Below are 25,372 nucleotides of genomic sequence, written 5' to 3' on the forward strand. Positions count from 1 at the left end.
ACCTACCCCTGAACCCTAAAAAATACCCCTGTACCCCAAAACCCAAATGTAGCCCTGAACTCTAAAAATACCTCTTTACCCCAAACCCCAAACCTACCCCTGAATCCTAAAATACCCCTGTACCCCAAAACCCAAACCTAGCCCTGAACGCTTAAAATACCCCTTTACCCCAAAACCCAAACCTACCCCTGAACCCTAAAAATACCCCTGTACCCCAAAACCCAAACCTAGCCCTGAACCATAAAAAAACCCTGTACCCCAAAACCCAAACCTAGCCCTGAACCCTTAAAATACCCCTGTACCCCAAAACCCAAACCTACCCCTGAACACTAAAAATACCCCTATACCCCAAAACCCAAATCTAGCCCTGAACCCTAAAAATAACCCTGTACCCCAAAACCCATGCCTATCCCTAAACCCTAAAACTACCCCTGTACCCCATAATCCAAAACTATATCTGAACGCTTAAAATATCCAAACACCCCAAAACATATACCTCAGTGCCCCAATTCATAAACCCCTATACCCATACTTACCTTATCCAAACATTAAAAAAAGACATGCTTTTACCATTCATGCATTTACAACGAGTTCCGTTGTAAATGTATGCGTGGTAAAAGCATATAAAATGTAATGCCATGCGTTATAATGGCATTGCAGAGTCATGGTACTTTCGTAATGAAAGTATGCGGAGTGATGGTATGCGGAAAGAAAGTTGCGGAATAATCAGTGTTTACCCTCCCCCGGTAAATACATTGGTAGCACGGCGGCCCACATCTCCAGCAACATACTCATATTTTTTCACCACCGATTTGAAAAATGCACAGGTCTCTCTCATTGATGGCCAGCACCGACATACACTTTTAGACACACCTCCTGCCACAAGTTCTAGAATTGCGAACTTTAGAGCTGGGGAGCTACGTTTGAATCTCGGCATCAGCTCAACATCCTGTGATCCCAGGCAAATTGCTTTGTCTCCCCGTGCCTACCACAAATGAATGTGTTCTTCTGTAATGTAAATTGTGCTCATTCCATGTTGTCGAGTTCGCGCTATATAATATTGCAAGGAAAAATAAAGTATGGAAACTCGAGTTCACACACTACTGAACGCTCACTCTTAAGTGCATCAGCAGTGCACTGTGAATCGGAGCGATTCACAGGCCTGTCACAGAAAAGAAATGCTAGCAAAACAAAATCCAACAAAACAATATACTACTGGCCGGCAGCAATTCATAACCGGACAACGTCGGGAAGGGCTGCTAGTAGGTTATACAGACAGATATATACTGACTTATATTTGCAATCGTGAATCTCTCCAAACTTTCAAGGGAGCTCAGATATTTAGCCGAAGCTCTCATGTTTTCCTACCCTTATATTCATATAATGTAGACTCAATGTTATGTATACCCAGAAGCCTGGACAGCCACATCTGGAATGAGGGGGCAGCAGCATCCTTCCATGCTGCTGACATAAGAGTACGCAGCACTGCCACCGAAATAAAAACAAATGCTTCAATCTTTTTATTTAAACCTAGCTTACTTTCACTCCCTAAGATCATTAAGGTCGGGGATAGACTGATCTTAAAGCCTAGCAGCCCCTCCCAAAATGTCTCGATCTCCCCTTTAACTATGTTTTGCTTCTTATAATGATAAAACATGTGCAACAGATCGGCGGGGCCTCTCGAACATCTGGGGCATCTGTTATCTTCCCCTTTGCCCCAATCAAATAATTTAGAGGGTGTATAGTAAAGATTAATTAATGTTTTAAAATGTTGTGCTTTCAAATTAGAAGAGCGTACAATCTTCCTATCTAATTGTAAGCTTTATCCAAATCCACATCAGGAACTTCCAATTTTATGGCCAGGATACTTCATTTTTTTCCAGATAATCTTGGATCCCAGATATTAAGATCTTTTTTGATAAATTTGATCCTACGGCCCCCTTTTAGAAGATACTCCAATATACCACACCGGTTATCAGAAGATTTGAGTATTTGTGAAACCTGGACAAATTTGAGGCTGTGACTACTAGGGATACCATATTTCTGCTGAATCATACAAAAACTCATCACGCCATCTCCCTCCATAATATCTCCTACTGTCCGAATACCCAGGATGTGCTTTGCTTCTAACCTCAGAGAGCAGGGGCTCTCGACCCACGGGTCCAGAAACATGTCTGGTGGTGGCAGTCTGCCTAAAGCCAGTCAGGAACACCCCAGGGTTGGCAGGTTTTAGGGTGCCCTCTAAGAACATGCTTTAATAAATCATACACTGGCATCAGTGTGGTTTAATGGAGTGGAGTTGTTTGGTACTAAATACTCCTGGGTTCAGTGAAGCTATAATGGTGCTGAGGAACTCGAGTTGTTGAGTTTCCAGGCCATGCACTCTCTATGGACGTCACTGGCACTTACAATATTTAAGGACATACTTAGATACTGGAGTGGCCTATTAGCTCAGGCAGATATGTCCACACCCGAGATATAGTGCACCATGACTTAGGGCTTGTAAGGCCTGTTAGAGGGGTGACTTACCTATACCTTAGTCAAAGTTGCTTGGCGTGGAACACAGGCAGTGTTTCATATCCAAGTTGTTGTTTCTCTATGCACCAAGGCTTGCCGGCAGCAGTGGCAGTTTGCATGGCCCTGGTGAGGTGTCCCTAGCGGACATGTTTCAGTCCCAATGAACAATTTACTAGGACTCACAGGGGATCTGAAGTAACAATTGTGGTACAGTTTCTGTGAAAGAACCCTGGTACTAAGGACCTGAACAGCAGGGACACAGTCAAAATTGCATCAAAAGCCAGTCAAAAAGTATGTGGTGGGGTACTGCAACTGAAACCCACATTCCCAGGAGACTCAGACAAACGTGGAAGAGTCATATTAGTCTGTCGGGCAAGGAAGAGTAGTGAAAGTGGTTGAATGTTGCAGGGCCTACTCTTCCTTGCATCCTCCTGTCTAGGTCTGTCTTTTTGGGGAGCTAGCCTACCTCAACAGTTTCAGAACCTAACTTACAATACCACTTTTTAAAACTCTTTTCTGTCTTTACCCAATCTTTTTAGTTTGAGATCAGAGGTGTACACTTCTGCAAACTCTAATTTAACCAGGCCAACAACCCACAGCTTACCCAAAGTGGTCAACCACAACTTGAGCAACCCTACCATGACCAACAGGGCCAGAGGACGTTAACTTGCTATTTGTCATGAGGTCAGCCAACCAGGCTAAGGACAGTGCAGCCAGGAAGGCTAACACCCAGCAGGGGCCACTAACATCTGTCAGTTCCCAGAACCACATCTTCTGCTCTTCACTGATAGGTGAAGGAGCAAACCTGCAGGCTGCTTTGGGTTCAGGTTGTCTTTCTGCTGCCTGGGAGTGGGGGGTGGCACCAATTCTGGCAGTGAGTACCCTACTTCCACTCTCTTTTCTATCAGCTGAGGAACCACCAAAAAGGGCTGGACAGCTGCCTGACTAGTCAGGTCTTTTTGTGGGCCAGGTACGGTTTCATCAGTGCCAACTTTGGAGTTCTCCTCTACTGGTATAGAATCTCCCTGGCTCTCTGAAACTGTGGTTAATAGTTCCCTACCTTTCCTATGCTTCTTCTTTTTTACTTCTTTTGGGGCTAACCTGCACTAGCTGTAGTCTCAGGACCCGCCCCCCCCAAAGGCCTTGCACTGGGCTAGTACATCTCTTTGGCTCAGACAAATCTCTGAGTGGTCATTCCCAAGAAGACAGTGAAGGGGGAGGTAGTAGTAGTAAAAAATATGTGTATTAGACTGTTAGTCTCCAAACAGAATACATATTACAATAAATAGATTAAAACATATGCAGAAAATTTCATGAATACTTTAAAAAGGACTATTTCTTCAAGGGGCAGTTCCTGCCTCTTTCCCGCAACTTAAACAAAAAGTTTTATACAACAATACTCCTAAAATTGCAATCAGCAACACAGTCAAACTATAACATAAGGATATCATTTCAACCTAATCACAATTTACTTAGGGCATGACCTACTATATCTCCATGCCAATTTCTATCCAATTGTATTTGGTTCTAACAGAGTTCTTTTTACCGCCATGGCAATTGCTATATCAAGATTTGGCATGTCAGTAAGTAAATGAATTGCTACCAGGCGCTCAGTTATGCCGTATTTTAAAAACAAGGGTCATAAAAACAGTTTCCGCTGTGACACAAATTTTTGACAGTCTAGTAAAATATGTAGATTGACGCACTTGGTACCTAAACCACAGCGGCATTTACCATCTGGTTGTACCAATTCTGCTTTTCTATCTCCATGAGATACCCAACAGTTAATCCCTATTCTCCATTGCAGCACTTCGGCTCTTAGTCCAGCATTAGGTAGCGTATCCAAATAGGGGTACCACGTATCATTCACCCAGCTATTCATCATATAATAGACTGACACTTTCTTTCTCAGGTATATCATATCATTTTGCCTGGATATTTCTCTTCCTGCTGTTCTAAGCTCCGTATTTAAAGCTTCAACCGATAGTATCGCCTGGTCAAATTTTACATTTAGGCTTTTACACAGTGCGCACAATTTCATTCTAATCACATTGGACAATGTAAGTAGCTGTGCAAAATCTCCTCTTTACACCATTGTGACACGTTTGTGACTTCCTTAGATCCCAATCTTTTCCAAAATCTAAAAAGGGCCGCTTGTACCTGTATATTCCATGAGCCTACGGCTAATTCCAATCAGATTGCCTGAATCATAGCAGAGCCAAGCAGTGACATCAACGGTTTTACACATTTTCCCTCCTCAATGTCCCAATTATTCTTCCCGCTCAAATATAAAACTTCGGCCCCGTACTTTACTTGTGGGGGTATCATTGCCTTGTAGGTTTTCAGTAATGGTCTATGTGACATATCCCTATAAATTTGGCTAAATGTCCTTAGCCCACAACCTGATGTAAGGGCTTTGGCAGTCTGGGCTACCAGATGGATATCCCATTTTAAAGACTTTACAAACCAAATACCAAGGTATCTGTATTCATTCACGGTTTCTAGTTTGGTGGAACCCAGGTACCAATTGAAATTCTGAATTTTCTTCCCAAAACATAGGATTTTAGTTTTATCCATATTTACAGTCAGGCGTTTGGCCAAGCAGTATTCATTAAAAGCGGCTAACTTCCTTTGCAATCTGATTTCCGTTTGGTCAAAGATTACCAAATTGTCGGCGTACAGCAAACAGGACAAATGTTTCCCATGCATTTTGGGGCTGGCACTTCTACTTACTTCTAAAATGGATGGGAGATGAGCCAGATATATTGCAAATAGTAAGGGGGCTAATACACATCACTGCCTTAAACCATTCTTAATTAATATTTTAGGTGTCAAAGCTCCGTCTGTGTCTTTAATGACTCGCGTCCAGTTTTGTTTGTGTAGCAACAGGATAATTTCCAAGAGCTCCTCGGAGATATTACATTTCCCTAAGGACTCCCACAGCCATTTCCTTTCTACTAGGTACTAGGTCAAATGCCGCGCGGAAGTCCACAAAACAGCAGCATAGCTTCCCCTGTTTTTCCACAGACTTCCTCGCCACAGCCCACAGTGCGAAACAGTGATCAATCGTGGAGTGCCCCTTCTTAAAACGTCCTTGCTCTACTGGCACGATCGACCACCGTTCCGCCCAATCATTCAGACTGCCCAAAATTATTTTGGAGAACACCTTTTCCCCAATGTCCAGCAAATTAATGAGTCCGTAATTTTTGTTGCTTTTCTGTCACCCTTCTAGTGGCTGGGTCTAATTACTGCTCCCCTCCCCTTTTTGGGGATCTTGCCTGACTCCAATATTGCCAAAAACATACCGGAGAGGAATTCCGCCCACCAACCTTGCTGGGATTTTATAATAATTGCTGGCAGATTATCAGGACCTGCAGCACGGGTTAGGTTTAAATTTCTTATGATTGAATGTACCTTTTCTGTTGTGAATAAGGGTTTTAGATCTACCACCACCTCCATCCAGGGACAGGTATCCCCACCTGCTTCTTCAACTTATGTTTAATATAACTCACCTAGATATTCTTCCCAATCAGCTTCCTCTACTACACAGGGCATAGCCCCATTAGCCTGTCCTGATGCTTCCTTTATCCGATTCCAAAACTTACGCAAGTTTTTAGATTCAATAATTTCCAGCAGGTTAACCCAGCACTTCTCTTTGAATACCCTCTTCAGGTTTCTAACTAACATTTTATACTCCTTCCTCATATCACTTAGATTTTTATGCCTTATTGGATCATGCTTTCCTCAGGCTCCTTTCTACTCTTCTTATTTCTCTTTTCCTGTTTAGACACACCCCGTTAAAGCAACTCGCATGTTTGCCTTGCTTTGATTGTTTAGTAGCAGTACATGGGATCTTACTTTTTAGGTCTACTTTAAGGCACTGCACCATTTCTTTTATCTTTTTCTCGTACCAAGACACTTTCTTAGTTCTGGCATCTTCCAAACCCACTTTATGTTGAAATCCTGCTAACTTTTCAATATAATGCTCTGTCAGTCTTGTTGTCAGCCGTTTAGGGTACTCTACTTGTTGAGGGAGCACCAATTCTCTAGGGCTTGTGGATCCCCATGCTATATGCAATTTGCAAAATATTGTGGTCACTACCGTCACAAGCAGTTATCTGAAACCCCTTGATAAGATCAAAATTCCACGCATGAATGAATGCATAATCAATCGGGCAAAGTTGGGAACCTAACTTGAAGGTCTGTTTTGCCTGGCAGTCTGTTTCCCATCTGCCGTTTAAGCAAAACAATCCTTTTTGCCCCAAAAATGTGCCCAACTTCATGTCTTGTTTAGAGGTTATACAATTTGAAAACGTCGCTGGGGGTATATTATTTGCACTCAAGATATCTTTAACCCCTTCCATGCTCATGACGAGCTCAGCTCGTCATGAGGCACACTGGAGCTGTGCTTATGATGAGCTGACCTTGTCATGAACAATGGGAATCGTAAAATATCAGCACAGGAGGGGAAAAGTCATAGCAGCCAAGGTGTTAAACCAATGATCATTTCTCAGGGGGTTCAATTTATGATTGAAATCACCCATTACAATTATTGAGTAATTTCCAAACTTTTCACACAATATATCTAGGTCATTTTCAAAACATCTCATTTCATTCTCATAGTCTTCCTTTGATCCCCATTGAATGTAAACATTTACAATTATCATATGATCAAAATCCCTGGCTCTCTGAAACTGTGGCTAATAGTTCCCCACCTTTCCTACGCTTCTACTTTTTTACTTCTTTTGGGGCTAACCTGCACAAGCTCCTGCCCCAGGATCCCCCGCCCCCCAAGGCCTTGCACTGGGCTAGTACATCTCTTTGGCTCAGACAAATCTCTGAGTGGTCATTCCCAAGGAGACAGTGAAGGGGGAGGTCCTTGCTGACTACCACCTTTCTCCAACTAAGGGACCCAGCTATTTCTATAGGCACTAAAGACACAGGCCAAACGGTGACCTCCCTTGGGATGAAACTTAATCTGTTTGTCTCACCTGGGATATACTGGTTTGAGAGGACCAACCTGTCATTCACAACAGTGTGACTGGCACAGGTATCTCTCAGGGCACTGGTTGGGATCCCATTGACGAGTGAAAGTGTCTACTCCCTTTTGCAAACCCAAACTCACATTTTGGGCCCACTTTCCAGTTAGGGCCTAAGCGGACATCCTCATCTGAGGTACCAGCCTCAAAGGCTGCACTGGCAGCTCCCAAAGTTACACTAGGTGTTTTTAGGACAGCAAGGGTCCTTGAAAAGGTGCCCTGTCTTGTTGCATTTAAGGCACCAAGCAATCTTGGGGTCCCAGTTCTTACCCTGGTAGCCGTTTTTATTTTGTGAGGTGTCTCTTGTTCCACCCTCTTTCACAGGTTTTTGAGTGCTCCACTGTCTTCCCTCAGGGGGTCTTTTTGGCCTCTTTCGTCACCCACACAAAATCTAGTCTTGGACGCTCTCGTTCTTACCCAATGATCAGCCTTTTCCCCAATTCTTGGGGAGAGACTGGCACCAGGTACACCAGGTATTTATGCTACTTTTCCTGCCCACAATTACTTAACAGGTGTTCTTTCATTATCAAATTATAAAGCCCATCACAATCATGCACGTTATTAACTTTGAACCAAAGTCCTAGTGATTTCACTGAGTAATCTACAAAACCTACCCAGGTCTGGCTCTGGGTTTTTTGAGCCTCCCTGAATCTGATCCTATATTCCTCAGTTGTGAGTCCAAAGTCCTCAATCAGGATACCCTTCACAAGGTCATCAAATGTAGACTCTCATTGAGTATCAAGAATCTATCCCTTCACTTCGCTGAGAACATTTCCCAAAGGCTAGCACTCCACCGCTTCCTGTGGACCTGACTGCCAAGACAGGCTCCCTCAAATGCATTGAAACACTTGGTGATGTCATCATTCTCAAAGAAATTAGGGGGAGTCCCTTTGGGGATCATAGAGTCAAAAGATTCTACTAGTTCTATATTTAATATTTTGCTGCCACCAGGGATGGATCCTAGGCCCATCGCAGCTCTTTCTCTTTCTATGGCCAGGAGTTTAGCCTCTAAGGTTATCCTCTTGGCCAGTTTCTGAAGATCTGCATCTTCAGTCTCTTCCTCCTTAAGAATAATACTGGGGTAATGCTATCTAAAGGGGTAGCAATGGTTTCTAGATCCTCGTCCTCTGCAGTTTCATCATCCTCTTCCCCACTGGGGGAAGCTTCACTTGCCAGCGCCTGTCATTCGCTTCCAGAAACTGCTGCCGATGGGCTTTTGTGTGTTTTGAACCCATGGCGAGTTTCCATGCCTTGCACAGCTCTTTCAGTTGTGGCGCTCTCAGGTCAGGAAAAAGACTTTACACTTTCAAAGTGGACTCTAAGTGCAGTTTTCAGGCTGCGCAATGTTAACCTATGGAGGAAAAGAAGAATGTAGGTTTTCAGGTAAGTACTCAACTTACAGATGCTGTCTTCGGTGTTTCAGGTCAACACTAGGCAAGGTACAGATAGGCACCAAAACTGCACCCCCAGCGGCACAGGGGTGGCTGGGTGCTGATGTCAGATTCAGGATCGGAGCCGAACATTAACCAGTGGAGTCTAAGGGTGTTCGAAGATGCGCTGCTCACAGGTAAGTAAATGGGTGTCAGGGGTCGATCTCCTTAAGTTAAGGAAAGTATAAGGGGGGACACAAGGCAGCACAAAACCTACACACTCAGTGGCACAGGGGCGGCCGCCGGCTGCAGAGTGCCAACATACGTGCGCCAGGAGTGCAATGCAATTCAATGAGGGAGACCGAGTTTGAAGAATAGGCTGCAGCCTCAGGCCAGGAGGCCAGGAGAAGAAATCCCACGTCTGCCCAGGTAAGAAGAGATGCTGGGAGACATAGAGACACCATTGGTTAAGGTCCCCAAGACTCAGGGGCTTCAGTTGCAGGGGTGTCCTTAGGCATCAGAAAACTCTTACCAGGCAGGTCGCATCAGGGGCAGTCTTCGGACTGAGACTGCAGGGATCGAGGTGTAGTCTGGCTCAGAGTCGCTGGAGAACCTATGCAGGACCGGTGGGCCACTTGGACTTGGATCGTGGGTGTCCAGTGCAGACATGGATCATGCAGCAGTTTTGTGGTCCCTCAGGACAGGATTCTTGAGCTTTAAAGTTGGTTTCTTCTTGGACAGGTCCTCAGTCCATGGGAGATTTAGAATCTTTATTGAAGTCAGGTAATTCTCCCAGGGTTTTGTAGGTCGCTGGTCCTGCAAAACGAGTCGTCTTTTTGTAGCAGAGGTAAAAGGGAGCAGACAAGCTGGCAGGGCTGGCACAGAGTCAATCATGGTTCTTCTACTTTTTCGCTAGTACGGCTCTGTGGTGTTTGAGCTTTGTAGGTTGTCGTAGATCTACTTTCAGAGTCTTGGGAAGCAACCTAAATGCTAGATTCAGGGGCATTACAGGAGAGTAACAAGTAGGGCGCAATGGGTTCCTTACCTGGGATGTGTATACCAAATAATATCTCTCCCTCCTGTGGAAGGGGGCATTGCCTTAGCCCTGGTTGATAAGTCCCACCATCTTCAATATGGTGGACACTGACAAATGTGCTTTATTTCGCATCCTGCACCAGAGGGTTGGAGTTGGCAAAGGGAGGCACACCTCCTATTCACATTTGGTTTTCTCACTTGTTCGCTGTTAGACCTGACACCCTTGGCGTGGTTTTCCCCTATCTTTTTGCCTCTGCCTCCTGTATTTTTGATGCTGTGCTGGATTTCGGTTTTGCTGGTTTAAATGCTTTGGACACTCTGCCACTGCTGATCAGCGCCAGAGTGTAAGGGCCCGATTCACAGAACTAACTTAAGACAAAATCCTAAACTTACTACTTTTGGTATTCACAGAAGTTAGGATTTTGTCTTAAGTTTGCCTTAAGACAGACTTAAAACAAAATCCTAACTTAAGTCTGTCTTAAGTCTGTCTTAAGACTGTCTTAAGACAAACTTAAGACAAAATCCTAACTTCTGTGAATACCAATAGTAGTAAGTTTAGAATTTTGTCTTAAGTTAGTTCTGTGAATCGGCCCCTAAGTGCTCCCTATGGAAATGGTCATATTGATTGGATGTACCTGATTGGCATATTTGTATCACCACAAAGACCCTAGTAAAGTGCACTGGATGTGCCAGGGCTGGTGATGACAGATGCTACTAGGGCCTGCAGCACTGATTGTGTCACCCACATGAGTAGCCCTAAAATGGTGTTTCAGGCCTGCCACCGTAGTGTCCGTGTGCAGTCAGTGAACTGCCATGTCCTCCTGGCCAGTGTCCCCACTGGATGGGCCTAACTCTTCCCTTTTTGTGCAAATTGGTCACCCCTCAAGGAACCCCCTTGGGCAGGGTGCAGTGTATATGAAAGGTAGAGCATGTACTAGTGCAGGTAACATGCTCTGGCAGTGAGCAGCAGCCATTTTGTGTGCTCACTGCTGCAAGGTTATCTTGCTCCATAGACTAACATTGGGGAGGCTGGTCCCAATGGATACCAGCCTATCTTCCCACAGGAACAAGATGGGACATAAGTGATTGATATCCCTGAACTCAGAATTTAATAACACATCTTTTAGGAAATGTTGTTTTTAAATTCTGTGTTTGAGAACAGTACTTTTACAAAGTAGCTGTTCTCTTGTCTAACTTTTCTGTGTGCCTGGGCCTGCTTGTGGATTGACTGTCTGGTTTGAGGGTGACAGGGGCTGGGGAGCCCCCAGGAGGTTGTCTGAGTCAGCCCGTGGTTGAATGACTGCATCTGCAACTAGAGTGGTGGGAGGAGATAGCACCTGGGAGTGAATAGGGCTGTGCCTGCCTGCCACAATGCTGGCTCCACCTCCCGCTGGGCGACTGTCACCTCTGTCCCTCACACTGAAAGGAAGGAAGAAGCCAGGAAGCCCAAATGCTCCAGCAACAACCAGAACTGGTTTAGACCGGGCTCAGGGCTCACTTGTACAAAGACTTCAAAGACTTTTAGTGGTATAAGAGAAGGACCCCTGACAACAGATTTTCAGATTCTACAATCAAGAGGAACCTCTGCCAGAAGAAGAACGGCTGGAGAAACTAAGGAAACTGCCCTTGCTGTGTGCTCTGGGGCTCACCTGTTTTGCTGTTCACCTGAAGGAGAGAAGTAGGGGACTTTGCTGTGTGCTATGACCCATGCCTGCTTGACCTACAAGACTTTGCTGTCTGCTGTGTCTTCAAAAGAATCTCCAAGGGCCTGAGAAGAGCTGGCCTCCTGTTTTGCAACTCAGGGACAGAAAAGTTGACAAAGACTGCGAGAAACTGCTTTGCCTCCTGAAGCTGCGATATACTACTGAGATCGTGGGCTGCTTATGTGCCCCTAGGACAGAGCCTCTGCTGTTTGACCCGTGTGGCGCGCTGGCTGCTATCTAACCAGATCGAAAGTGCCGCGTTCATAATTGCCGCCAGCCCGGGGAACCTGACATGGGCCGAGATCTCTCTCACCAGCCACCGACTCTGGGCCTAAGATTCAGCCTGCAACCACCCCTCTCAGCCGTACCTCGAGCTACACGCCCGAGGCCGGGATCCCAGAAGCACACTGCCGTCCAGACCTCTTCACCGGCATCACCGCGTCATGCCCTTTGGGTTGAAAAATGCCCCTGCCACATTCCAGAGACTGGTCAACCAGGTACTGGCCGCGCTGCAGCAATTCAGCGCTGCATACCTGGATGACATTCCTGTGTTCAGCTCCACTTGGGAGGAACACCTGCAACACCTCTGCGAAGTGTTGAAGGCCCTGCAGAAGGCAGGCCTCACTATCAAGGCCAGTAAGTGCCATATAGGGCAGGGATCAGTAGTGTACTTGGGACACCAGGTGGGGAGCAGCCAGGTGGCGCCCCTACAGGCAAAGATTGATACCATTCTGGCTTGGCAACCCCCCAAGACCCAGACAGAGGTGAGAGCCTTCCTAGGCCTCACCTGGTATTACAGACGGTTCGTCAAAGGATATGGCACCATTGTTGCCCCTTTGACAGAACTAACCTCTAGAAATCAGCCCAGAAAGTGAATTAGACCGAGGCCTGTCAAACTGCTTTTGATGCCCTGAAAACTGCCATGTGCACAGCTCCGGTGCTTAAGGCACCTGACTTTTCGAGTGAGTTCATAGTGCAGACAGACGCTTCAGAGCAAGGCGTGGGAGCAGTACTCTCACAGATCAACGACGAGGGCGGAGACCAACCTGTAGCTTTCATTAGTAGGAGGCTACTCCATAGGGAACAGAGATGGAGTGCGATTGAAATGGGAAGCTTTTGCTGTGGTCTGGGCTCTGAAGAAGCTGAGGCCCTACCTGTTTTGAACTCAATTCCGTGTTCAGACCGACCACAAGCCCCTCAGATGGTTAATGCAGATGAGGGGTGAAAACTCAAAACTGTTGAGGTGGTCCATCTCCCTACAGGAAATGGACTTTACGGTGGAACACCACCCTGGTACAGAACACGCCAACACTGATGGTCTGTCCAGATTCTTCCGCCTTAGTGAAGAGGACTCCCAAGAGGTTGGGTACTTCTCCCCACTTTCAACTGAAGGGGACACGTGTTAGACCTGACACCCTTGGCGTGGTTTTCCACTTTCTTTTTGCCTCTGCCTCCTGTATTTTTGATCCTGTGCTGGATTTCGGTTTTGCTGGTTTAAATGCTTTGGACACTCTGCCACTGCTGATCAGTGCCAGAGTGTAAGTGCTCCCTATGGAAATTATCATATTGATTGGATGTACCTGATTGGCATATTTGTATCACCACAAAGTCCCTAGTAAAGTGCACTGGATGTGCCAGGGCTGGTGATGACAGATGCTACTAGTGGGCCTGCAGCACTGATTGTGTCACCCACATGAGTGGCCCTAAAATGGTGTCTCAGGCCTGCCACCGCAGTGCCTGTGTGCAGTCAGCAAAACTGCCATGTCCTCCTGGCCAGTGTCCCCACTGGCTGGGCCTAACCCTTCTCTTTATGTACACATTGGTCACCCCTATGGAAGGCTCAAGGTACCCCCCTGGGCAGGGTGCAGTGTATGGGTAAGGTAGAGCATGTACTAGTGCAGGTAACATGCTCTGGTAGTGAGCAGGAGCCATTTTGTGTGCTCACTGCTGCAAGGTTATCTTGCTCCATAGACTAACATTGGGGAGGCTGGTCCCAATGGATACCAGCCTATCTTCCCACAGGAACAATATGGGACATAAGTGAATGATATCCCTGAACTCAGAATTTAATAACACATCTTTTAGGAAAGGTTGTTTTTAAATTCTGTGTTTGAGAACAGTACTTTTAGAAAGTGGCTGTTCTCTTGTCTAACCTTTCTGTGTGCCTGGGCCTGCTTGTGGATTGACTGTCTGGTTTGAGGGTGACAGGGGCTGGGGAGCCCCCAGGAGGTTGTCTGAGTCAGCCCGTGGTTGAATGACTGCATCTGCAACTAGAGTGGTGGGAGGAGATAGCACCTGGGAGTGAATAGGGCTGTGCCTTCCTGCCACAATGCTGGCTCCACCTCCTGCTGGGCGACTGTCACCTCTGTCCCTCACACTGAAAGGAAGGAAGAAGCCAGGAAGTCCAAATGCTCCAGCAACACCCAGAACTGGTTTAGACCGGGCTCAGGGCTCACTTGCACAAAGACTTCAAAGACTTTTAGGGGTATAAGAGAAGGACCCCTGACAACAGATTTTCAGATTATACTATCAAGAGGAACCTCTGCCAGAAGAAGAACCGCTGGAGAAACTAAGGAAGACTGCCCTTGCTGTGTGCTCTGGGGCTGACCTGTTTTGCTGTTCACCTGAAGGAGAAAAGAAGGGGACTTTGCTGTGTGCTGTAACCCCTGCCTGCTTGACCTACAAGACTTTGCTGAGTGCTGTGTCTTCAAAAGAATCTCCAAGGGCCTGAGAAGAGCTGGCCTCCTGTTTTGCAACTCAGGGACAGAAAAGTTGCCAAAGACTGCGAGAAACTGCTTTGCCTCCTGAAGCTGCGATATACTACTGAAATTGTGGGTTGCTTGTGTGCCCCTAGGACAGAGCCTCTGCTGTTTGACCCGTGTGGCACGCTGGCTGCTATCTAACCAGATCGAGAGTGTCGCGTTCATGATCGCCGCCAGCCCGGGGAACCTGACGAGGGCCGAGATCTCTCTCACCAGCCACCGACTCTGGGCCTGGATGTATGACGTTACCACGCATACTATTACCTCGCATACCATTACAACGCGGTATTTACAACGCATACCGTTACAACGCATAGCGCTTTGAGGTGCTGGATAGTGGTAAGTATAATTTTATATTCCAACTCCAGTCCCCGTGGACACTAGGGAAGGTGTTGGATATAAAATTAAACTTATTCCCTATCCTAGAGCGCCCCCCAGCGCAATGCGTTGTAATGGTATGCGTGGTAATGCCTGCGTTGTAAGTGTAGTGCGTGGTAAAAAATGCGTGGTAAACATTGTATATCGCCCTAAGATTCAGCCTGCAACCACCCCTCTCAGACGTTTCTCGAGCTGCACGCCCGAGGCCGGATCCCAATCTTAAATACCATGTAGACATATCGTCAATTACTCTAACTCCATTACAGGACACCCCCACGGGAACACCCCGTGTAACACCAGACTTAGGGGTGCACAATGAGGAGGGTAGTCCCCTAGAATTGAACCCTGATGTAAGTCTGGTGACAGATTTTTTTACATTTGGCTCCATTATGTCTTGGAATATTGCGGGGCTGCGTACCAAGGTACAAAGCCCAGAGTGGGCTCTGTTTGTTAGCCAGTTTACCATTTGTATATTTCAAGAAACGTGGCTCCTTGACCCCCAGTACTTTCCAGGGTTTCTAAATTTTAGTGTCCCCGTTGAAAAAAGTGATAGAGGACGACCCTCTGGTGGATTAACCATTTGGGTCAAACAGGATTCGGGAATCATTGTAAAGGAGCTTATCTCGAATCATAAGGATATACAGATTGTCTCCCTTACGCTTAATCAGGCTAAACCCTTAGACATTTACAATGTGTATGCTAGGAGCACAGGGGGGCGGAAGTCTGACACCCTCGCAGTCCTCGATGGCCTTATCGAAAAATTCTCTGCACATTCACGTTTGATTGTTTGCAGGAGATTTAATGTACATTTTGAACCTTTGTCAAGTGGTGATCTATACTTTGTAGATGAGCAAGATAGCAAATGGGGGTTCCCTAAACTGGAACTGGACCCAGTGAAAAAATGGACTGAGCTGGTGATCCAGATTAACTCTACTTGCTTAAATAAAGGATTAAGGGCGGCCAATGGCAGAACCTCCAAAGATGCGGCCACATTTAAGAGCGGCAACAGAGAAAGTAGTATTGACTCCATATTAGTTCATCTTGAGTTGTGGCACCACCTGGAGGATATGGTGGTTGTTGACCGCCTTGAAAGTGACCACAACCCCCTATGTATGACCTTTTCCTATTGGGAAGCGCCAGTGACAACAGAGGTCCGAAGTGATGGAAACTCCCAAACCGTTCTTCTTGCAAATGATGAGCGTCACTTGAAGTGGGCAAAAGTTGCCGAAAGCCAGTCAAACATTAACTTTATTTTAAAAAACTTAGAGCAAGCAAATATGGAATTGAGTGCCTGCACCAATGCCGAACCTTCAACCCCAGAGAGAGACAGTGCAAACAAGATGCACAAAACTTTCTTTTCACTAATAAAAGGTCTATTTGTTAAAAGAAACAACCTTAACAAAGCTATGACTGATAAATCTTCAAGGTGGTATAACAAAGAATGCAGGAAGGCACAGCTGGATCTAGGGCAGGCCATTAAAACTGGATCCAGTGTCAATGTTCGTATAGCTAGGAGCGCGTATAAAACGGTCATCCAAAAATCTAAGCGCTCCTGGGATGTAAAAAAATGGGAGGAGCTTAAGGAGGCTAGTTCAATTAAAAATTCCAAACAATTTTGGGACTTGTTGAAATGGGGATCTGAAGGCCGCCCAGAAAACCCCCAAAATTGGGTAGCCCAGGATGATTGGGTAGCTCACTTTAGGCCCCAATACGCCAAAGGGCTGGAATTACCATCAGAAAAGAGAGAAGGGATTGTGTACACCCCCTGGGTGGAAGATGCGTTTACCATTTTGGATATCCAACATGCATTGGACTCTATTACACCTGGAAGGGCACCAGGAATTGATGGTTTCCCGGCTGACATCTTCCTAAACAACAGAGAACTCTGGGGGAAGTATATATTATTACTGGCAAATATGATAGCCAGTGGATCCCCAATACCCGAATCCTGGAATGGGGTGGAAATAATCCCTGTTTTCAAAAAGGGCGAGAAATCGCTTCCAGGCAATTATCGCCCGATCAGTCTAATTGATCCCATCCAGAAGATCTACGGTAGACTGGTATTAAATAAAGTCCTCGAGTGGGAGCGTGAGATGAATATTCTGTCTCACCTTCAAGCGGGATTTAGAGCCTGTATAAGCACAATCGATCAAGTCCTACACTTTGCCATGCTTTATTGGAAGGTTGTTCAACTGGGGGGTGGTAGCCTGCATGCTGCCTTCATAGATCTGAGGGCAGCCTTTGATCTCGTCCCACACGCAAATATTTGGTGTGTCCTGAACGATATGGGCATGCCTCCTACCCTCCTTTCCTTGATTATCAAACTGCATGAGCATAACTATGCCCAGATAAGATGGCCCCTCCCCTGGACGTGTCACAAACCAGTTTTCGGTAGAGAGAGGAGTGCGTCAAGGGTGCGTGTTAGCACCGACCCTCTTCTCTCTCTATATTAATAACGTGGCAAAGGTCTTGATAGAGGCAAGTGTTGATGCTCCAATTTTGGCAGGCGCCAAAATACCAATCTTGATGTTTGCGAACGACTGTCTAATTATTTCCAGACCCCAAGTGGCTTGCAAAAAGCACTTGGGATCTTCGAAACATTTTGCATTGACCACAGCCTGGAAATTAATGTATTAAAATCTAAATTCATGTCTTTCAATCAACACAGGACATTTAGAGGGAAGGTGTTGATGAATAACCTACCCTTGGAACAAGTAAAATCATTCTCATATCTGGGTGTAACCATCCAGCACGATCTCCGATGGAATAAACAGGTTGACCTGGCAACCCTAAAACATAGGCAAATTGCAGGTGCACTGACCTGTGAACATGCAAAGTCCCTGACAAAACCGATGGCCCCCGCAATCATGGTCTACAATGCGAAGGCTGTGAGCACAGCACTCTATGGGGATGAGATATGGGGGCATGGGAACCTAAGTAAATTAACAGTTTCTGAAAATAGGTTTCTACGTAATCTTATCATGCTACCACATAGTACCCCCATAGGCCCGGTTCTTCAGGACCTTGGCATGAAACCAATCGAGATTATTGCAAACCTTCGCCTAGTATTATACTGGAGGCGAATATGGGTAACACCGGAGCTGAAAATATTCGCCAAGGGACTTCTGGACATTATTAAAAGTGATGTCTTTCATCAGATAAAATGGCTCTCTGGAATTAGAGCAGTTCTCAGAGAGCTGGGTCTGGTGGAGACTTGGGAAGACCTCAAAAAAGGCAATTAAGGGATTGTATTGGGAGATGATATCCCCAAAACTGTTCAGGACCACTCCCCCACTCTCACTAACAGGGGTGTTTATGGAGTTCAAGGATGAGACTCGTTTTGAGGCATTCTGAGAGGACATAATGAAGCCACTGGAAAGAAAGCTCTATTTCCAACTGAGACTCGGTAGTATCCCTGTCAGAGCATTCACATCCAGATGGTCTAATGGTGGAAGTGCCTCTTGTCCATCTTGTCTAGACCCCAAAGAAACAGTTGGTCATCTACTTTTTGTGTGCCCATTCAGCGGAAGGAGACCGACCCCTGAGTGACCGGAGGCCGGATTGCGGAGACCTACTCTAGAAAATACCTGCGAGCTGCTGCCCGAGTATCTCAAGGTAAAAGCGCAAGCTCGGTGCCACGGGGGTGATACCAGCTCAGCAGTGAGATAGCCGGTAGCTTTTGTGACCGGCGAGGGAGTTAGGGACTGCCCCTGCATTTTGCTTCGTAGTCTCCACGGTGCTCACTCCTCGCTCGCGCTCTCAAGGGGAATAGGCAGCTAAGACCTTTTGGGAATCAGAAACCTAGTGACTGTTGTAAAAAGAAAGACTTGTTGCCACAAAGAGCTGATCCCAAGCTAAAGAGACCCTCTGGCCCGCGCAGAGTCTGGCTGCGGTCCATGGCTAAACTGCTGGGAACTCGAAGTGGAATTGTGGCTGCTAGAATCATCTGTACAAACCCAAGCCCTTTAATATATATAGCTGAGGCAAAATTTTTAGGATGGGCATGGACTATCAGAAATAAAAATGTAAAGGGATAGGCTATTGAAAAATCACTTTTCTCTTGAGTACTTGATGTATTTGCACATGATGAAATTTTCCTTATTGTAATGATTTTTTAACTTTTTTAATGCATGTCTAAATGTTAACTCTATTTTTATAAATATATTTTTATTTGTAATGCTTCTATGACTACGTCAAATAAAACTTGTTTGACTGACTGACTGACTGACTGACAAAATTCTGTGTTTGAGACCAGTACTTTTAGAAAGTGGCTGTTCTCTTGTCTAACCTTTCTGTGTGCCTTGGCCTGCTTGTGGATTGACTGTCTGGTTTGAGGGTGACAGGGGCTGAGGAGCCCCCAGGAGGTTGTCTGAGTCAGCCTGTGGTTGAATGACTGCATCTGCAACTAGAGTAGTGGGAGGAGATAGCACCTGGGAGTGAATAGGGCTGTGCCTGCCTGCCACAATGCTGGCTCCACCTCCTGCTGGGCGGCTGTCGCCTCTGCCCCTCACACTGAAAGGAAGGAAGAAGCCAGGAAGCCCAAATGCTCCAGCAACACCCAAAACTGGTTTAGACGGGGCTCAGGGCCCACTTGCACAAAGACTTCAAAGACTTTTAGGGGTATAAGAGAAGGACCCCTGACAACAGATTTTCAGATTCTACAATCAAGAGGAACCTCTGCCAGAAGAAGAACCGCTGGAGAAACTAAGGAAGACTGCCCTTGCTATGTGCTCTGGGGCTGACCTGTTTTGCTGGTCACCTGAAGGAGAGAAGAAGGGGACTTTGCTGTGTGCTGTGACCCCTGCCTGCTTGACCTACAAGACTTTGCTGAGTGCTGTGTCTTCAAAAGAATCTCCAAGGGCCTGAGAAGAGCTGGCCTTCTGTTTTGCAACTCAGGGACAGAAAAGTTGCCAAAGACTGCGAGAAACTGCTTTGCCTCCTGAAGCTGCGATATACTACTGAAATTGTGGGCTGCTTGGGTGCCCCTAGGACAGAGCCTCTGCTGTTTGACCCATGTGGCGCGCTGGCTGCTCTCTAACCAGATTGAGAGTGCAGCGTTCATAATTGCTGCAAGCCCGGGAACCTGACGAGGGCCGAGATCTCTCTCACCGGCCACCGACTCTGTGCCGAAGATTCAGCCTGCAACCACCCCTCTCAGCCGTACCTCGAGCTGCACGCCTAGGCCAGGATCCCAGAAGCGCACGGCTGTCCAGACCTCTTCACCGGCATCACCGCCGCGGCTCGAGAGCTCCGCTTCAGCATTGAAGGAGCTGCGCCCGGATTGGCCGACGGAGACGAGCCCCTCAGCAGCACCGAGGCTGGGCCTATCAGAGCCGCGCTGCGATTGGTCCACAGGCCGGCGCGTCATCGAAGGATCGTCGGTGCGGGACAGCGGAAGGAGACCGACCCCTGAGTTACCGGAGGCCGGATTGCGGAGACCTACTCTAGAAAATACCTGCGAGCTGCTGCCCCGAATATCTCAAGGTAAAAGCGCAAGCTCGGTGCCACGGGGGTGATACCAGCTCGGCAGTGAGATAGCCGGTAGCTTTTGTGACCGGCGAGGGAGTTAGGGACTGCCCCTGCATTTTGCTTCGTAGTCTCCACGGTGCTCACTCCTTGCTCGCGCTCTCAAGGGGAATAGGCAGCTAAGACCTTTTGGGAATCAGAAACCTAGTGACTGTTGTAAAAAGAAAGACTTGTTGCCACAAAGAGCGGATCCCAAGCCAAAGTGACCCTTCCAGACTTCGTGTTGATTTGGCATCTGGAAAACCCCCCTTTTACCTGTGGATTTATCCCTCATGTTCTGCTGTATGTGGGCTTTAACGTTTTGATTGCTAAACTACCTAAACTAGATAAAGTTATATTTTTATATATACTTACCTGTGTGGTCTCAGTTTGTGGTATACTTTGGGGTCATTGTGGATGTTGAATGCAAATACTACACACATCGCCTTGGGGATAAGCCTGCCTGCTCGTGCCAAGCTACCTAGGGGACGAGCAGGGGTTATCTACAGTGTGTATCCCTTTACCCTGACTAGAAGCAATGGTCCCTATTTGGACAAAGGTACTTACCTCTGCCAACTAGAGACCCCCAGTTCTAACATTCGCCCATCAAAATTTGGGGTTTGAACTGGGGGCTGCCATCTGCTGCTAGCAGCAAAGGCTAAGGTCACATTACAAAGGCGGCAAGGCCTTTGAAGCTTTCCTCTCTAACACTGTGGCAATCCTGGGGGAAGAGGTATGAGACCTCGGTCCAGGCTGTACTTTGTTTGTGGCCTCAAAGAGTAGGGGCTCTCGGACCAGGGGTCCAGAAACATGTGTGGTGGTGGCAGGCTGCATAAAGTCAGTAAGGGATCACACCAGGATTGGTAGATTTTCAGGGGACACCTCTTAGGTACCCTCTGAGTACATGCTTTGTTTCTCTCTGCACCGAGGCAGGCAGGCTCCAATGGCAGTTTGCATGGCCTTGGTGAGCAGTCCCTAGGGGACCTTCTCCAGTCCCAATGCCCTAGGTACCAGGGTACCATTTATTAGGGGCTTACCAGGGGGTCTGAAGTGCCAATTGGGGTAGATTTTTAGGGAAAGGGCACTGGAACTGGGATCCTGAACAGCTGGGACCCAGTACTCTAAAGTCAAAATTGCACCAAAAGGCAGTAAAAAAGTGGGGGGCGGAATGAAATCTCAACCCACTTTCCCACAGACACCAGCTCTAGTTGTACAGCAGCCCTCTGACCACTCTGTGGAGCACTCCCTTCCTTGGTCAAAGAGAGTTTGACAGTTTAATATCAAGTAATGGCTCTCGCATTTATTTGGTCAAAGCAGACAGAAGATTTGGTTCTCTGCACTTTCAGAATCGGTTTGTGGTGGTTATTTTTTCTTCTGTTCTCTCAAGGCTCATTCGTAGACACAGTCTTTGTGTAGAATATATCATGTTATGTTATGTAGAGCGAGCTATCACCCACAAAGGTAACCAGGAGCTCAGCGGGTGTGAGTGTAGCCAATCTTCGCAACTAGTGGGACAAGTTGGAAAGCCAGGTCTTGCGGAATTCAAGAAGTGAGGAGATTCTTATATATAGGGTAAGGTCTTTCCATGCTATAGGAGTGATGTAGGAGAGGGCTAGACCACCAAATCTGGTTTTCTGTATAAGTGGGATGTGTGCAAGTAGTAGCTTGAATGAACAGAGGTATCAGTAAGGTTTGTGAAAGCAGATGCGATTCTTGAAACTTGCTGGGCCAATGTTACGTTGTGCCTTGGAAGTGTGGGTGAGGAGTTTCTATCATGCTCCCTTGTGTATGGGGAGCCAGTGGGCTCCTTCAGCTGTGACGTGATTTGAGTGTGGCATGAGAAGTTGTCAGAACTCCGATCAGAGGGCCAAGGGACACACAGGGCCTACTGGGCCCGAACATGGTGGTTGAGGCCTCTTTCTCCTGATGTTTGGGGGCCCACCCAACATGGTTTGATTGGAATATACCTGATTGGCAAATTTAATTTACTTGTAAGCCCCTTATAAAGTGGTATACCATATATCCAGGGCCTGTAAATTAAATGCTACCAGTGGTCGTGCAGAACTTATTGTGCCTAATTACCCTTCTAACACTTTTCCCAGGCCTGCCAATCCAGCCTGAATTCAGTGTCACACGTCCATGTCAACATGGCATTTAAACCTCCTTGCCAAGCCTTGAATTCACTTTTTAGAACATATAAGTCACCCCTAAGGTAGGTGGTAGGTAGGCCACAGGGCAGGGAGCTATGTAAATAAAAGTTAGGAAATGTCCTTTTATGTTTTACATATCCTGGTAGTGGAAAATTCCAGAAATTTGTTTTTAATTACTGTGAGGCCCACCCCTCCGGTAAGATAACATTAGGGATTCCTTAGTACTTTTAATAAGCTGAAATTCCTAATAGAGAGGAGGTAGTGTGAGGGGAAGGAGGACATCCACCTTCAATCTGTTGTCCCTTGCCGGCAGCTTCCATATCCCAAGTTGCCATCTTCTTTGTTCTGCAGGCAACTTTGAGTATATGCCAGCCAGGCTGGAAGAGGCGGGCCTTGACCTGTGGCCTTGGAATACAGCGCTTCCAGAATCTTATCACAAGGGACGACATTCTAGAGACTGGAAAAGCAATCTTCAGGGAGAGAACCAACAGCATTTGCAGTGTAGGAGATGTGTAGTAAGAGAAGGACACACAAGATACAGCAACCAGGACAACAAGGTTGTCCTGAGGCATTGGAGAAGCCTGGAATCCCCAAACAGAGCAAAGCCCAGGTTTTTTTTACCAGATACTTGGAAAGAGAGGGAACCGAGAGGAGGTTAAAAGTGAAGACACTGGTGCCACAAAAGTAAGAGTTCTCCAGTTTATAGCTTCCAGAGTATCAAGGCTGAACTTGATGGACAGTTCTTTACAGAATAGCGAGCGCTTTCAGTAAATTCCCCATACAAAGACTGGAATGTAATTTTGGGTCATGACTTATATTTCTTTAACTATTTTTTTCTTGTTATTTTGCTAAATGACTGTCGATTAAGTAATTCTCCAAATCAAAGACTTAGTGGGAACACTATACTTAGAAGCGAGGTGATGAAAACCTTCAACTTTACCTGTTGATGGGGTAGAACAAGTGGTGTCTTCCCTCACATTACCAAATACATGATTTAAAGAAGAAATGGTTTGAAACGATCCTGTGGCTCTTTCTGCTTCATTCAAGGGGCATCTTTCTTCATGTTGGTCCTGGTGTTCTCGATCCTGACCTAAGGAGAGAGAAGGAGAAAAAGAGAGAAAGAACTGTATAATGAATTGTGACCAATACTTGTGAATAAAGAACATCATGTAAAGAAAACTATGTTAATTTTCCTAAGTCCCACTAAACCCCACATCTATAAATTGCATCACCACCCGGGTGACAGATAGATATGTCATGTTTGGTACCTATGGAATTGTAATGACAAACCCTCTTTACAATCAGATTTATTATTACAATTTTGAAAATGCCACTTTTAGAAAGTTCCTAAACTATGTATGGTTCGGCCCTTAATCAGTAAGGTTAGGCCATATAAACATCATACAAGTGCCAGTACTGATACCCATTCAGCCATCCATTCCCAACCGATGATCACACACTGCAATTGTAATGATCATTTGAATTTATTCAAAAAATATATTGTTTGTTTTATCTTATTTGTGTTTCTCAAATTGTTTTATAAAAGAGTTCCAAAATCATCAATTTAAACAAATTTCATCAAATCAAGAGCATTAAAATACACAGGGACATAACATTTACAATATGTACAACAATGAAAACATTCATTTCAATTCAATTCAAAGTCTTTATTTCGATTTGTAGAAAAATCATAAAAGACATCACCATGAAAGATTTATAACAATGTTAAAACAATATTTAAAAATAAGCAGCAGTGTTTAAAACAAGATAAAAACAATTAGGACAATTGAACAGGAGACCAGGTTTAAAAAAAAAATATATATACAGGGCAGCAGCTTTCCTGCAGAAGGGATAAGGCGGGCATTTTTCAGGGGAGAGCTATTGGGAGAGTTTCATCGTGTTGGCTCTAATCACCCCTATAGCTTGTTCCGTGTCCGTCCTAAGAACCCTCAAGGCGCCATGGCTACCCTGAACCCCAGGTTTTTACAGATGGAGCTCAACCACTTTATTCTTGGGCTTCTATAGGACGGGCATACAAAAAGGAAGTGTGCAGTTGTCTCCAGCACTTCAGGGCAGAATGGGCAATGGCCTCCACATCCGCGTTTCCAAGTAGCCACGTGAAATCCCAGGGGAAGGGAACCCACCCTGAACAGGGAACCCACCCTGAACTGATGGTATAATTTTCTTTCCAGGGTGCTTGTGATTAAGTCCCAATATGGCTCGAAAATCAGAGTCATTTTTAACTCTAAGAATCCTGATGTTAAGGCTTTGTTTCTCTGGGACAATCTCCGCTGCTCTATGTGGTTCCAGTAAGCTTCTTTTAATGACTTCTTTGAGGGGAAAACCACAAAGAATGGGGATTCCCATAGGGACCTCATACCCATAGCTACTAGGGATAGTTTGAGCTCTTTAAACCACGGAATCTGGTCAGAGGTAGTCATAGACTTGACTTCACTCAAACCCTGTGCATACTGTGACAGCTCAGGAGACGTCCAAAGATGGCGCCAGTAGGCTATAGGGCGAAATCGAGCCTGATCCCTAATATTCCTGCTGCCTGTGTCAAGATACAAAGGGATCAGTGGAGTGGATTAAGAAAGTCCCAGGAGCGCTCGAAGGAAGTTGTTGTATGCCACAGCTAGAGGAGATAAGTTACTGAAGGCCCATAATTCTGCTCCATATAGAATTGAAGCCCCCACCCTATTGTTGTAAATTTGTGATGCGGGGGCAATAGGCTTGGATTTAGATTGTTTGTGCTCTCTAAGCAGGACGCCGGCCAATTGTGAGTGATTCAAATTCATTGTGTCTATGTGGAGTTTCCAGGAAAAGTTATTATCTATTGTTAGGCCTAAGAATGAAAATGTATCTATTTGCTCTAGGGGGTCTTGGTCCAAACTAACCCTCCCCCTCACAGTT

General features: G+C 46.0%; 1 protein-coding gene across 1 annotated transcript in view; it reads right to left on the reverse strand.

Moving 5' to 3' along the window:
* Positions 1-25,372, reverse strand: part of LOC147693316 (NACHT, LRR and PYD domains-containing protein 3-like) — a 1,315,468-nt gene that overhangs the window by 873,127 nt on the left and 416,969 nt on the right. The window contains exon 5 of the mRNA XM_086933670.1: positions 23,400-23,549. Within this exon, the coding sequence (XP_086789796.1) occupies positions 23,400-23,549 (150 nt within the window). The remainder of the gene's footprint in view (positions 1-23,399; positions 23,550-25,372) is intronic.

Source organism: Lissotriton vulgaris, chromosome 8, assembly GCF_964263255.1.
Source record: "Lissotriton vulgaris chromosome 8, aLisVul1.2, whole genome shotgun sequence".
Classification (NCBI taxonomy): Eukaryota; Metazoa; Chordata; class Amphibia; order Caudata; family Salamandridae; genus Lissotriton; species Lissotriton vulgaris.